This window comes from Helianthus annuus, chromosome 11, assembly GCF_002127325.2.
Source record: "Helianthus annuus cultivar XRQ/B chromosome 11, HanXRQr2.0-SUNRISE, whole genome shotgun sequence".
NCBI lineage: Eukaryota > Viridiplantae > Streptophyta > Magnoliopsida > Asterales > Asteraceae > Helianthus > Helianthus annuus.
In genome coordinates this window covers 71,051,755-71,066,787 of record NC_035443.2, presented here as the reverse complement: position 1 = coordinate 71,066,787, position 15,033 = coordinate 71,051,755, and the positions used below count along the sequence as shown (strand labels likewise).

General features: G+C 40.2%; 1 protein-coding gene across 1 annotated transcript; it reads right to left on the bottom strand.

Annotated features, from left to right (window-relative positions):
- Positions 1-3,185: 3,185 nt before the first annotated feature.
- On the bottom strand, positions 3,186-4,779 carry LOC110888400 (secreted RxLR effector protein 161-like). The gene is made up of 3 exons (XM_022135927.1): positions 4,303-4,779; positions 3,314-3,325; positions 3,186-3,218 (listed from the first exon to the last, which is right to left on the bottom strand). The coding sequence occupies exons 1-3, from the start codon at positions 4,777-4,779 to the stop codon at positions 3,186-3,188; spliced, it is 522 nt and encodes a 173-aa protein (XP_021991619.1).
- Positions 4,780-15,033: the final 10,254 nt, after the last annotated feature.

The window sequence follows — 15,033 nt, the reverse complement described above, 5'->3', positions numbered from 1 at the left end:
TAGATTCGGTTTTCAATAAGGCTCGCATGAATGTAGGCCCGGATAAACTGACTTGACCCGTTTGAACCCGATTTAGCTAAGACCCTTATGAGTTGTTTTATTTGACAAAAACTCATGCTTTCATCACTGATTACTTTTGAAACATCTTTATACTTGAAAAGACCTCTTCTATAGGCATGGACCTTTGCCCCATTTTCGATTATACATATTGGATTCGAAAAGGATTCGCTAAATTTGGATCTTGTGAATAAAATCGTTGAAAATGAATCTTGATGAATAGAATATCTAACATTACTTATTATAGATGTTAGTATTGATATAAAACTGATGAAAAGTAATTGTTAAACTGGGAAACTCAGAACAGCAAATACGAAGTCAGATTCTAAACAAAATAATGATCGACTCTTTCTGTTAATTAATATTTTTTTATGAACGGCAAATTTTGATCACTGACGGACCACTGAAGTACCATCGTGCCACCAACAGAAGCACCCGATCATATCCATCTCCACTAGGCAATGCCTATACACCAATTCAGGAGGAAACCCAATAAATATGAGAAAAACCCCCTTGTGAGAATCGAACTCAGGACCTATTAGTCCCAAAGTCTTATCTCACCCCAAGATGCCACTAGGCTATAAAGCCATGTGCTATTAATTAACATTGAATGAACGATTACAATTGAAGAGCAAATATTAATTTGACTATTTATACTATTAGGGGAGGGGAGGCGGGGCGTATGGATCCCCCGTCACGCGTTATATAATCACGCACACAGCCGCCGCTACATCTATCACACGTGGAAAATGAAACGCGTTGAACCCGTAACGCGTTGAAATTAAAAAAAGAACCGTTTGATTGTGATCGTTGGGGGTAAAAATGAACGTTGGGTTATTTTTTTTTTGAAAGTTTTATATAAAATCTATCAAACCCAATCCATTTCATATCAAAATTTATCCAACTCACTTCAAAAAATCATACAATTCTCCATTTGATTTCAAAAATAATTTTACAAGCATGGAAGGTTCAAGCAAGAGAGGTGGGGGTTCGAAAAAAAGAGGTTCGGGTATGAAGAAAAATCCCGTAAGACCCAAGGTTCGAGCGAATCTTGGCGAGCCGACGCGCTTTAGGTTGCAAGACGAACCCGAGCAAGTCCCACCCTTTCAAACCCAACAATATCCACCCTTTCAAACCCAACAATATCCACCATTTCAATCGCAAACGTATCAAAACCAACCGTTCGTCCCACCGTTTCAACCTCACCAATTTCAACCCTAAACGTATCAAACCCAACCCCACCAACTCGACCCACTACTAGAAGACAACACCCTCATCCATCATTTTGCAAACGCGTATCGTGAACCACAAAGTCTTGACGACGATGAAGATGATGATTACGTTCAAGAACAACAAGAAGAAGAGGAAGAGGAAGAAGAAGAAAATGATGACATTCAAGAAATCGTCCCAACCGTCCGACAACATTGGACGAGCGAGGAGGAGGTGGCCTTGGTGAAGGTGTACTTGCACATCTCGGAGAGCAAGAAACATACCAACGAGCAAAGAAAGGATGCGTTTTGGAGACGGGTCATTAATCATTTTAGCCGACTTCCCGGTGCAAAGGCACGAAACATGGACCAAATGACGTTGAAATGGACGGATTTTAACGGGAAAATTAGTAAGTTCAACGCTTGTTTCATTCAAAAGGTATGTTTTTTATAAAGTTTAAATCTTTTTTCATTCAAAACTGTTTTTTAAAAATAAAAACAGAAACAGTTTTTATTTAAAAAAAAACATAAACAATTTTTATTTAAAAAAACAGAACAGTTTAAAAAAAACAGAAAACAGTTTTTATTTAAAAAAAAAACATAAACAGTTTTTATTAAAAAAAACAGAACAGTTTAAAAAAAAAAGAACAGTTTAAAAAAAACAGAAAAAAGTTTTTTTTAAACATAAAACAGTTTATTAAAAAAATATGAAAACAGTTTTTTTTATAAAAAACAGAAAACAGTTTAAAAAAAACAGAAAACAGTTTTTTTTTATAAAAAACAGATTTAAAAAAAAATACATAACGTTTTATATTTTTTGTAGAACCGAAATCCACAAAGTGGAGTGAGCGAGGCGACAATCATGCGACAAGCCACCGAAAAGTATTGCGATCTCTACAAAAAGAGGAGTTTTCCACACGTGGTGGCATGGGAAGTTGCGAGAAATCACCCGAAGTGGGTCCCGGTTGAGTTGGTTGACATGCGTGGTCCTACCGCTCCAAAAAAACGAGGAGGTTCGAAAAGATCAAAGACATCCGATTCGGGGAACTACACGATTTCCGCGTCGGATAACTTGCCCCAAATGAACTTAAACGACGACCCCTTTGACGAACCCGATCAACCCGTTGATGACCCCATTGAAGAAGATACACCTACAAGGCCACGACGCAAGAAAAGTGGTGAATCGTCAAGCAAAGGAAAGGAAGCAGTGGCGGAGTCGATCTTCAGAATCGAAGAGGAGAAAATGACGCGATACAAGAGGCCGAAGAAAGAAAAGATAAAATTATATCCGTAAAAGTTGAACGTGAGCAGGCCTACATGGGACACTTGAAAACGGTTGAAAGACAAAATAATTTAAAAATCTTGTGTGAAAAGCACGCCCATCTCGACGAACCGTTTAAGTCAATTGTAATTCAACAAAAGCGCGAGATTTGCGCAAAGTAGGGTTGAGAGATGCCACCCATTTAGTTTTTTTTTTTTCCAATGTTTACTTGTTTTTTTATTTTGCTATGTAATTTATTTTTTAATTTTAATGAAATTTATAATTTAGTGTTTTATTCTTAATTTCTAATTTTAAAATAAAAATTATAAAAATTTTAGAGTGATAGAATTCTATCATTAGTGACCACCCCCACTACATTTTTATCACTAGTGATAGAATATTGGGTGATGACATGACATGAGTTGATTGGATATTGGGAGTAATAGAATTCTATCGCTAGTGACCATCCCCCTCCCCTTATGTCTTGGCGGCCTAACTTCCTAAGACCATACCTGTGGCGGATTCAGGGTTTTTTTTTTTTTTTTTTTTTTTTTTGCATAGGGTTCTTTTTGGTAAATTATAACTAATTTTTAATATTTTTTCAAATCATACAAGGTTTCCATTAACTTTTTCTATTTTTTTCCAAACCGAAGGGGTTTTCAGGAACCCCCAAAACACCACTGGATCCGCCCCTGACAATAACAAGACATAAAAACATCAATAAACATATCTAATCAGCGATCACATCAGAAAAAACACCTATTCCTTAAAAACACAAAAAACTCACCCAATAAAGAATCTAAAAAACATTGTCATATTACATTTATTTTAATTACCAATCTTTTTATTTTCATTAACCATATTTTAAAATTTAAATTATAAAGTTAATTTTAATTAACTTTAAAAAAATGAAGAGTAAAAGTTGAAATCTGAATATATAAATTACAAATTATGAAATTTAATAAGACTTAAATTCTAAAATATTATAAATTTATAAATGTATGAATAATTTTTCTAATATATATAAAATTCATAAGTTTTTAAAGTTTATAAATACTGAATATTATATAAGTATATAAAATTAGATTTTTTTTAAATATAACCCAACCCCTTCACCCGGCCCCACCACCTATCATACTACCCTACTATTATTTTTTTTCTTGTACAAAACTGAATCATGCAAAATGAGTTGAAAAAATAGTCTACAATAAGAAAAAATGAGTTGTTGTCTACGTGGATGTCCAAAAATGCCTAAATATGACCTATTGGCGATGCTCTAGTACGGCTCAAATAAATCAAACAAAGAAAGCAATTAACTAATTTAATTAATTAACTACAATTATATATACTCCTAAAACTTCTGACACTTGTCCAATAACCCCTTGCTATCCGTAAGTCTAAATTAACTCAGAATTGAAATCAGGTCGGTTTATATTTCATTTTCAATTAATTGAAATCAAGCCGGCGATGTTGTATTTTCACACTCCCTCTCAACACCGACTCTACTCAACCCCATCTTCGAACACAACTCAATCATCTTGAGTTTCATTAATCCTTTTGTCAGAAAATCATATGATTGTTGACTGGTTTCCACATACATCAGATCAACTTCTCCTCGTAAAACTCTCTCGAACAAAATAATGAAGAACCTCAACATGCTTGGTACGAGCATGAAAAGTTGGGTTTTCAGCTAACTAAATAGCTGATCAACTATCACATAACAGTTTAACTTTATACTCAATTTTCTGATTTAGGTCCCCCATCAGGCGAACTAACCAGGCTAGTTTTTGCACTGCCATAGCTGCTGACAGCTTCGGTTGTTGAAAGAGATACGACTGGTTGACGTTTGCTACACCATGAGACAACACTATTTCCAACCAGAAACACAAAACAAGTGGTTGATCGGCGGGTACTTGGGTCACCAGCATAGTCTGCGTTGCAATACAATGTTAACTCGATATTATGCTCCTTCTTGAACTCAACTTCGTAATCCATTGTTCCCTTAACGTACTTCAATACTCTTCGGACAACGTACACATGGGGCTTGTGTGGGTTCTGCATATAACGGCTTAATACACCCACACTAAATGTTATATCTAGCCTCGTTAAGGTTAGATAAATCAAACTTCCCAGGATCTTTATATACTCAGTTTGGTCTTCTAATTCTTTCCCTTCATCAGCATATATCTTTGTGTTGACATCAATCGGAGTTATGTCGGGCTTTGAGTTCATCATCTCAAACTTGACAAGCATATTAGTTGAGTACTTTCGCTGGTGTAATAGAGTACCTGATTCATGGTATTCCACCTCCAAACCAAGAAAATGCCTGAGGCATCCCTAGTCTTTTATCTTGAACCTAGTGTTCAAATTCTCCTTCAATTGGACTAGCTCTTCTTCTAAATCACCGGTTAGCATAAGATCATCGACATAGACCAATACTACTGCTACTTGGCTGCCTTGTGTCTTTACAAACAGGCTTGTGTCAGACAAAGTGCTAACAAACCCGTTATATTCTAGAAATTCTACAATTTTTCCATACTGGGCTCTGGGTGACTACTTTAACCCATATACAACTTTCTTTAACTTACATACATAGCTATGTTTAGTTTTGTCTTCGAATCCAAAAGGTTGTTCCATATATATGGTGTGATTGAGATCACCATATAGGAAAGCGTTGTTCCTTCTGAAGTGATGGCACTGAGACGAGGTTTTTATTTATTCTCGGAACATGGTAAACAAACATCTTTAAATACCAGTTCCTTCTTAGCACTGTTTGAGAAGTTTACATCACCTATGTTTGCATCGGAAATCTGGAACTAACGGCGATCACAACAATCTTTAAATACCAGTTCCTTCCCTTCAAGTTTACATCACATGTCGTAACCACCCGGATTCATCCTAGACCCTATTTAAAGAATGAGATATCGTTGGAAACCCTAAGTTGTGAACTCAAGAGTAAGAATAGAGAAAAAAGGGTTGTTCCAAGGGGGTAGATTCAAGATAGGATTGACGCGAAGAGGATTTAAGGAAGAATAGCATACATGAGGTCGAGATATCGATCCTTACTAAGTTAGACCCTTCGTATTATCCACTTTCCTTTAGATTCAATCATGTATTTGATGAATTCTTTGGTTTTGTTTGTTACTATGAGTAGCTAACCGCGCCATAGCCGATTAAGGTAGGATGTTTCTTAATACTATGGAATGATTTGTGTAACGCCTCACTTTTTGTAACTTTTCTTATTTAGCAAGTTTGATTTTATTTCTATTTATGGAAACTTGTAATCCTTTATAATCGTATTTCATTTCCAACCATTGTAATCTGAGACTTAAATCATAATGAAAACTCGATCTTTTATCCAATTTGTCATACATATTTCATCTATACTTGTTATACATTAGTTACATACTTGATTATATTTCATTTATACTTGATACAATTATAGGAAAACTCATACTAGACTATACATGCAAAATTCATTTATACATTCATTTATTCATACATTTCACTCACACATTTCACTCACACATTTCACTTACACATTGAAGAAACACTAGGATAAATGGTCGGAACCGAGATATCTAGGGGGTTTGAATCCGCATAAAAGGTTAGTTCTCTCTCAATTGATTCAGTTGCAGCCAAGTTCCTTCTCCGGTGATTCTGCAAAACAGAGCACCGTTAGCCTCGTCAAGGGGAGAAGAGGGTTCTCTCCTTGACCCGACTCCGGTGTGAGAATAAGTATTTGTAATGGAGAAAATAAAAGTATTAAAGTAGTGAATCAGATCTGAGTTTATACCTGAAAAGTTTCTCCTATTTATAACCGGGAGTTTGGGAGGGAAAATCTGTTATTGAAAAGATAACGGAAGATGCTAACGCCGTAGCAGTTATTTTTCCTTCCGTTAAGTCCTTTTAATCTTCGTTAAGTTGCTTTGATCCTAACGTGAATGCACACGGATCATGACTTGATCTATGGTTGGGGAATTGACACGTGGAAAGTGGTTTAAGTGGAGATCATTCTCCAATTACATGCCATCGTTGTGATTTCAGGACGTTTGTGGTAATGACACGTGTCCAGACGGTTATAACCGTCTGGGTGGTGCACGATCATATTCCTTCTAGAAGATTACTGCTGTAATCTGGTGTGACACCTTACAGTGTGCATACATCTGCATAAATCCTAAGTCTGGGTAAAATAATATCCAAGTTTGGATATTTGGGCGGAAGTATTGTCCCTCAGGGTTTTTAACCCTTTGTCAATGGGAGACGGCGCGAGGATTTTATGTTTTCCTTTGGACGCGCAACTATCGCTTATTGATTTCTTTCTTCCTTTTGTAAGACCAATGCGCGGCCGCGCAAGGTTAAAAAGGTTGAAAGGCCAGCTGATGGCATGGTCCTATATCCTTTCTGTGAGGTTTTTGGGACCTTACCCCTTCAAGTCCCCCCAGTCTAGTGTTGTACTTATGTAAATAAGTGGAGCACTGGACTTAGGAGAGGAAAATGTTTTTCGGGTGCGAAGAAATGAGAAATCTTCTATGAGAAGATTTAATTTTGTTTTTAAGATTTTGGAAATCTTTTGACTTTGTGGGATGGTACAGCTAGGTCTGAAGGTCCGTCTGACACTGCCAGGTATATGCTGCTATCCGTGCTTTTCACGCGCGTGTGCAGACGCGCGTGTACTTTTTCTGCTGTTTTGGGAGACTGTGGTACCCGGAAAAATCGTTGTGACGGTTACAGATGCTATTTATTGCGATAAGTATATAGCGTTTGGGTATCCTCCTAGTGCCATCATTGTTTTGTTGAAAAACTTTTCTCCTTCCTTTCTTTCCTTGAAATCCATTATTCCCCTTTTTATGTCGACCGGAGAACATCAAGAAGGTTTTGCTGAAGAGATGTCGACTGAACTTCCACCATTGAAGTGGCCTAGAGCGTCTTTTGACGGTTTGGTCCGGAATCTCAAGTTTCCAGAAAGCTGGGGTGCTCTGTACCCTGAAGAAGGGCAGACAGCAGCAAATGCTCCGGCTGGGTGAATCACCCTCTTTTTGGATTTTTTCTGCGATGGCAACTTTCGTTTGCCTGTAACGACGTTTTTTCTTGAAATCCTTGCGTTTTACAATATTCATCTTTCTCAACTGCATCCTATTGGTATGGTCAGAGTTCGACATTTTGAGTTCGTGTGTCGGACCATGCATATTGAGCCGACCGTTCCTCGATTTAGGGTTTTCCATCAAATGCACTGTACCCAGGGATTTTATTCATTTATTCAAAGAGCTACTGCAAAGAAGATTTTGCTTAATCCTCCGAAATCTTTCCATGATTGGAAACAGAAATTTTTCTTTATTAAGGCCGGAGTGATTCCGGTGAGGATGGTTTTGAGGGGAAAAGAAGATGTTCCTATTGAAACACTCCGGACCCCTTCTGATGAAACTTGGTATCAGGATTTGAAGGAGATACCTAACATTGCTTTGCCGGAGAAAGCCCTTGTCGGAGCTGGGATGAGTTTGAACTGGAAGATGGATCGGGACGACAAGCCTGTGTATACAGAGGGGGGCCATGGTATGGTTTAGGTTCCTCTCTTCTTTTTTTTTTTTTGAGCATGTCCCCCTTTTCTTGCAGTTGTTTCACTGTATGTTGTTGCATACAAAAGAGAAGGGGGGAGAATGGGTACCATTAAGAAAAATCCTGATGAAGAGTGTTGGTATGATCGTATTGCGAGGAATTTTTCTCTTCCGCGGGACGCGGATTTGTCTGAACCTCCTGCTGCTGGCGCAGGTAAGTTTGCGCATACTGTCCGTTTTAACTTTTTATTTGCGCCTTAATTGTTCTTTGCGCTTTATAGGCGAGTTGTCAAATTTGGGCGTAGGCCCTGAGAAGAAAAGACGCGCTACGACCAGTAATGTTGCGCCTAAGAAAAGCGATGCAGGGAAGACTCAATCTTCCAAAGCTAAAAATGTTGAGAAGAAAGGTATGCACCATTCTTCTGACAAGTGTGATTATGTGGTGGTTTCTGACACTTTGGAGGGTCTTACGCCTGCAGTTACTATTAGGCGACCGAAACTAGAACCGAAAGATTCTACTGATATTCCTCCATCCAACCCAGATGATCCGATTGACTTGGAATCTAGCCCTGAGCATTTAGTGCAAAGGGGGGCGAGCAAGAGAAAACAAACTGATACTGACGCGGCGGGCCAACCTCCTAAGAAAGTTCAAAGAAAGAAGATTACCCGACGGGGGAATCTTGATGCTTTTGTTACGGAATCTGTTTCTGGTAAGTAGCATCTTCCTTTGTTTCCTTTTTACGTATTAGATTCTTACAGATTTTTATTTTTACAGCAGCTCCTGTTGCTCCAACTCCCACAAACGTGCAATCTGCGGTGAATGAAGAACTTCCTCCTACCCCCCGCATGCTTCTGCAGTTGTTCATTCGAACGCTGCAGAAGGTGCAGATGATGATGCGGAGAAGCCTGTTGAAACCGAGAGGCCTGCTGATGCTGGCCTAGGTAAGGTGAATGATACGGATAATCCTTCGACCCCCGAGGTGGTTACTCAAGACCAAGGGGGAGGGGTAACTGAAAAAATTCCTACTCCTTCGCCTTCAGATACTACGCCGGAGCATGTTGAGAGGACGATGGTTGAAGAGCAAGACTCGTCTGCCGGTGTTAGTAAACAATCTCCCATCCGCCCAGAGGAAACTTTGGGAGATTATTACTATCAGAGCTATTCGGAGAAGGATGCTGCTGACCTTCACGCCTCTGTTTGGAATTTGAAGAAAGGAGATACTTTTGCGGACTGGCATGTGTGCCAAGATTGGCTGCAGGGGATACTTCCGCCTGGGGAGGTCAAGTTTCAGGAAAGCCGTTCTTGTGAACAGGCCTATCAGTCTTATGTTGCTGAGACCGCCTCTCATGTTTCTACCACCCACCGTATTGTTCGGGAGTGGTATAATATGCATAAAGAGCAGAAATCTTTCATGGCGGCTCAGAAAAAATTCTCCAATGATGAGAGACGTCTGGCCCAATTGATGGCGAAATTAAAAGATGATCAAGCCAAGTTCGAGGCTGAGCGCAAGACTGAGGAATGGTCTGTTGCTGGTTGGAAAAGAAAAGCCGAAGCTGAAGCTGCTCTTCTTTCTGAAGAACGAAAAAATTGGAGGAAAATTTGTGAAAAGGATAATGCAGAGAAAGCAAATCTCCGCATTATTATTAATAACCTCAAAGCTGATGTCGAAAAGCTGAAGAATCAAGACGCGGAGGTTGAAAGATTGAAGAAAGAGAAGGCTGACCTGGAGGCTGCGCTGGCGGAAGCGCGTTCTCATAGGGAACGGAGTGAGCAACGGGAGGTACAAGCTTTAAGCACTCTTGCCATTAGAGATAAACAACTAGAGGAACTTACTGCTTTGGTTTCTGACCAGGAACAACTGAAAAAGGACCTGGAGCTTGCGCGTTCCGAACATGCTGAATCCTCTCGCCGCTTGACTGAGACTGAAGAGAAACTGGAAACTTCAGAGACGGCGCGGGCTTCAGCGGAAAGCGAGCTTGAGCCTTTAAAGAACGATATGACCTGGTTGAAGGATCGTGGGATTGCTTGTGTAAGTTCCCTCCCTTATATATGCGCTTGCTTTTGCTCACTTTTTTTTTTTTTTGTTTTACCAATGTCGATTGATTTCATAGGTTGCTGAATCTGTATTGAACTCTAAAGAGCTGGATAAGACTGTTGCTGATTTAGTGGTTGCCACGCGGTGGGATGGTTATGCGCAAGGTTATGCAGAATGTTCTCAACATGTAACTAGTACGCTGAAAGTTACTTGAGATAATAGTAAGTCCGCTGCTTTTGGCGTAGATACTGCCGCTGCGCTTGATTCTCTGAAGGCAGAGTTTAATAATTTACAACTTCCAGTTATGGAGTTGATAAATGTGGCGCTGCAGTCGGATGATCCGGTAGCGCAACTTAAAGAAATCTTTCCTGATGAGGGTGAAGATTTAGAGTAGGGTGAAATTTGTTTTTGAACAATTTGTGTTTCCCCCTTTCTTTTTGTGGGATGTATATCCTTGTTTTGTTGCGCTGTTTGTGTAAAACTCGAAACACTGCCGTGTTTGAATCTTTTCAGGGCGTATTTGTACGCTGAAGGTAATATGTTTCTATTTGTTTGAATGTCTTTACAATATTTTGCATGAGTACAATTGCTTTTACTTAAGTAAGGCGAATAAAGTTGGTATGAAGCTCATGTGTGAAGCTTATGGTCGTTTGTGAGGTAATCACTGACCGCGTATGGAGCTTATTTACTACCATAATGTTTTTGCGCTTACTAAAAAGAAATTGCATGCATTTTGTAAACACAAATGATAGAAACTTTGTAATTTTATTCATGGATAAAGCTCAGAGGCGTTACAAAGTCTTAATAATTAGATGGAACTTAACTTACTCCCTGATACAGAGTCCCTTAAGTCTTCGCCCGTTTGTTGGAGGTTTCTTCTCCCCGGGTAATTTGCTTTATCTCCTTACGCATATTCTGGAGTAGATGCGCAAACTCCCCATTTTTGAGGGCTTTCTCTATCTCGGTGCGCAAGGAAATGCAGTTGTTTGTGGTGTGCCCAGTATCCTTATGATATTCGCAATATTGCGCCAGGTCTTGACCACGTTTACTCTTCATCGGGATTGGCGGTTTAAAATGATAATCCTAGGTACTCAGAACCTCCGCCGGGGTCTTTGTTAGGGGGGTCCACTGCCTCTCCCTATTTTCATGCTTGTTTTCTCTTTGAGCAGAGAGTTTGTTAATTGTTGCGCGAGCATCTTCAGAGGAGCGACTTCCGGATGACTCGCGCCATGATTTTTTGAATCTTCGTTCGCCCGCTGCACTTAAGTCTGTGGGCCTGCAGTGTGGTGGTGGTGGCCTATTTGTAGTAAGGTTTTTCTCCGTCTGCGCATAAACCTTGGCCGCCGCCATTATCTTTTCCCAACTCTTGGGAAGGCCCTCTGTTCCGGATAACACTTTAACCATGTCGTCACATCTAACCGCGTACTTAAACTGAGCACAGATTAGCTGTTCGTGAACACCCCCGATCTCCAACACTTCCTTATTATATCTGGTTATAAAATCTTCCAGATTCTCGTCATCTCGACGCCATATGTTCATGACATCGGATGTATCCCGCATGGAACGCCTTTGCTGGCTGAAGTGTGTTAAGAATTTTTGGCGTAGGTCCTTCCATGACTCGATTTGCCCCGTCGGAAGGTTATCAAACTAGATTCGCGCTGGCCCAGTTAATGTTTGAACAAACAAATGACACCAAAGCGGAAGAGTCCAACCGCCAACCAACCCTGCGCTGGTGAAGACTCTCAGATGATCGTCGGGGTCAGTTAACCCATTGAATTTCCCGATGTTAGATGGTAATTTTGCCCTTTCTAACGGAGCCAGAGCTATTTCCAGTATAAACTTCGAGTTTTCCGCTGCTTCTGCAGGCGGTAAACTAAGTCATAATTATGCTCTGCCTCAGGGTTGTAAACCGCTCGAGGCCTGGATTTGTTAGAGTTTGGGTGTAGTCTGTTGAATACGCTGGTGTTTGCACTCAAACGATATGTTTGATCAGATTCATCGGTATGAGCATCCCATGGGGAACCCAACCTATCATGAACTGATTGCCTTTGACGAGGTTGTGATTCATGGTGTTGTCTCTGGTAGCTGTTTGTACCATCATAAGTTGATTCTTCTCGCTGGGAAGCATGAGCTCTAGATCCCGGTCTTCGTGATTGTGTTACGGGAGCCGTTTGAGTACACAACTGCGTATACACTGCATTTAATGCCCCTTGTGACCGGACATACCATGATATCGGAGTTTCCCCTGGTGGTAAAATTGATTGAGCGGGATTTATAGGAAATATTCCTGGAGTAACAGGGTCATTTGCTCCATTAGATTGAACCTCATTATCGTCTGAGGCCTCTTCAACCATCCCTTCTACTGGTAAATTGTTTCCGACATTTGGTCGAGGACCAGGCTGTCGGTGAGAAGATGAATTTTCTGCCATGTGCAAAAACAGAAAAATGAGATGAACTGAATCGAAACGAGATAGAAACTAGAAAAACTGAGAAAACGGTGGGCGCCAATGAAGAAACACTAGGATAAATGGTCGGAACCGAGATATCTAGGGGTTTGAATCCGCATAAAAGGTTAGTTCTCTCTCAATTGATTCAGTTGCAGCCAAGTTCCTTCTCCGGTGATTCTGCAAAACAGAGCACCGTTAGCCTCGTCAAGGGGAGAAGAGGGTTCTCTCCTTGACCCGACTCCGGTGTGAGAATAAATATTTGTAATGGAGAAGATAAAAGTATTAAAGTAGTGAATCAGATCTGAGTTTATACCTGAAAAGTTTCTCCTATTTATAACCGGGAGTTTGGGAGGGAAAATCTGTTATTGAAAAGATAACGGAAGATGCTAACGCCGTAGCAGTTATTTTTCCTTCCGTTAAGTCCTTTTAATCTTCGTTAAGTTGCTTTGATCCTAACGTGAATGCACACGGATCATGACTTGATCTACGGTTGGGGAATTGCCACGTGGAAAGTGGTTTAAGTGGAGATCATTCTCCAATTACATGCCATCATTGTGATTTCAGGACGTTTGTGGTAATGACACGTGTCCAGACGGTTACAACCGTCTGGGTGGTGCACGATCATATTCCTTCTAGAAGATTACTGCTGTAATCTGGTGTGACACCTTACAGTGTGCATACAGCTGCATAAATCCTAAGTCTGGGTAAAATAATATCCAAGTTTGGATATTTGGGCGGAAGTATTGTCCCTTAGGGTTTTTAACCCTTTGTCAATGGGAGACGGCGCGAGGATTTTATGTTTTCCTTTGGACGCGCAACTATCGCTTGTTGATTTCTTTCTTCCTTTTGTAAGACCAATGCGCGGCCGCGCAAGGTTAAAAAAGTTGAAAGGCCAGCTGATGGCATGGTCCTATATCCTTTCTGTGAGGTTTTTGGGACCTTACCCCTTCACACATTTAAAACGCATAAAACTGACAGAACACGCGAAATCGTCAAACTTGAATTTTCGTGCAATAGGGAAGAGCCCTCTCGTGCGAAAGGCTCCCCTTCCGCACGAAACGACCCTGTCGCCCGAACATCCCTTTCATCCCAACTCATTTCCGGCCTATAAATACGAACCCACATCTTCATTTCTCAACCTCCACAACTCCGAAATTCTCTCTCATTTAATGAATTCGAACTTTCCAGCTGAGCACATTCCAGCAACATCCTAAGTGAGTTTATAACTCACAAACACTCTAATTCATTCTATTTTCTCTTCTACTTTTTTACACTTCTCCAATCATTTACATTTGGTTTCTCAGATCTGCTAAGGCAATCTGATGATAACTCTCAACATAATGAGGACCAAGATGAAGATTGGAGTTGATCTTTCAAACTGTTATAAAATAAACTTTCTGATTTCAAAACTTGGCAGAATCATGGACTCACCAAGCTCACAAGCTAAGTTCATAACTATGGGTTAGTGTTAGGGTCGATTCCAGTCAAGAAGATGAACAGTTTAAACAAAACCGAGCTGTTTTCATCTCGAAACAGAGCCTCTCACACGAATGGCAGTCCATTCGCACTAAAGGATACCCCTTTCGTGCGAAAGGACCATTCTTTCGCACAAAAGGTTCTGATTTCATCCCGTTCCGACATTTTCTAAGTGTTGAATGCTAATCAGATCCTCATCGTCTATATGAACGATTCTGAGAAAACGGTGTGTGAACCGTGGAAGCCTTGGCTTCCAATCTAGTTCCACCACCTCACTTGAACTTGTAAAACGAACACCTAAACAATCTCCTAGAACTAGAATAAGTTAACCCCGTCCAGCCTCCAACGTTTGGTTTATTCCTTCCATGTTGAGACGGCACACCCGGGTTGTTCTTGTTCGGTTGTTTGGTTATTATCTACATACGGTCTTTACATTCTGTACTCATGACCAAACGGTTAGTTGACTAAGTTAACTAACTTGTGATTTGGTGAACCATAACGAGGTTAATACCACCACACATGACTTCTATGAACACTTTAACCTTCTGGACTATTACTATACTATATTATAACTAAATAACTTAACTGAACTCACAAACATAGCCGATTAATGGTAACACGTTCGAAACAAAGTTTGGTTCGCACAAAACAAGTCCCAGTCGCAAGAAAGGATACCCCTTTCACGCGAAAGGTTCCCAGTCGTGTGACCTGTCCAGTCGCCCGAACAGTTCGTTTTGTTTCGGTTTCCGCTTATTCTGTTTCCGCGTTCCTCATTATTGACTCTGACGGGCAAATCAGGACCTGTGAAATCACAGAAACTCAGTGTCTTAACGAGTGCCTGGACTGTCACACCCCCAAAATACCATATGCGGAATCCCCCGCGAGGCGTGTGACATACCAAGATCTAGCCACCAATCACATTGAACTCATATCAAGATTTGAAATAAAAGCTTTCATTAGTAATAAGTGTTACAGAAACATTAAATGTAATAC

Coding starts and splice junctions, on each gene's coding strand:
- LOC110888400 (XM_022135927.1), bottom strand. CDS start 4,779: ATGCTTGTCAAGTTTGAGATGATGAACTCAAAGCCCGACATAACTCCG.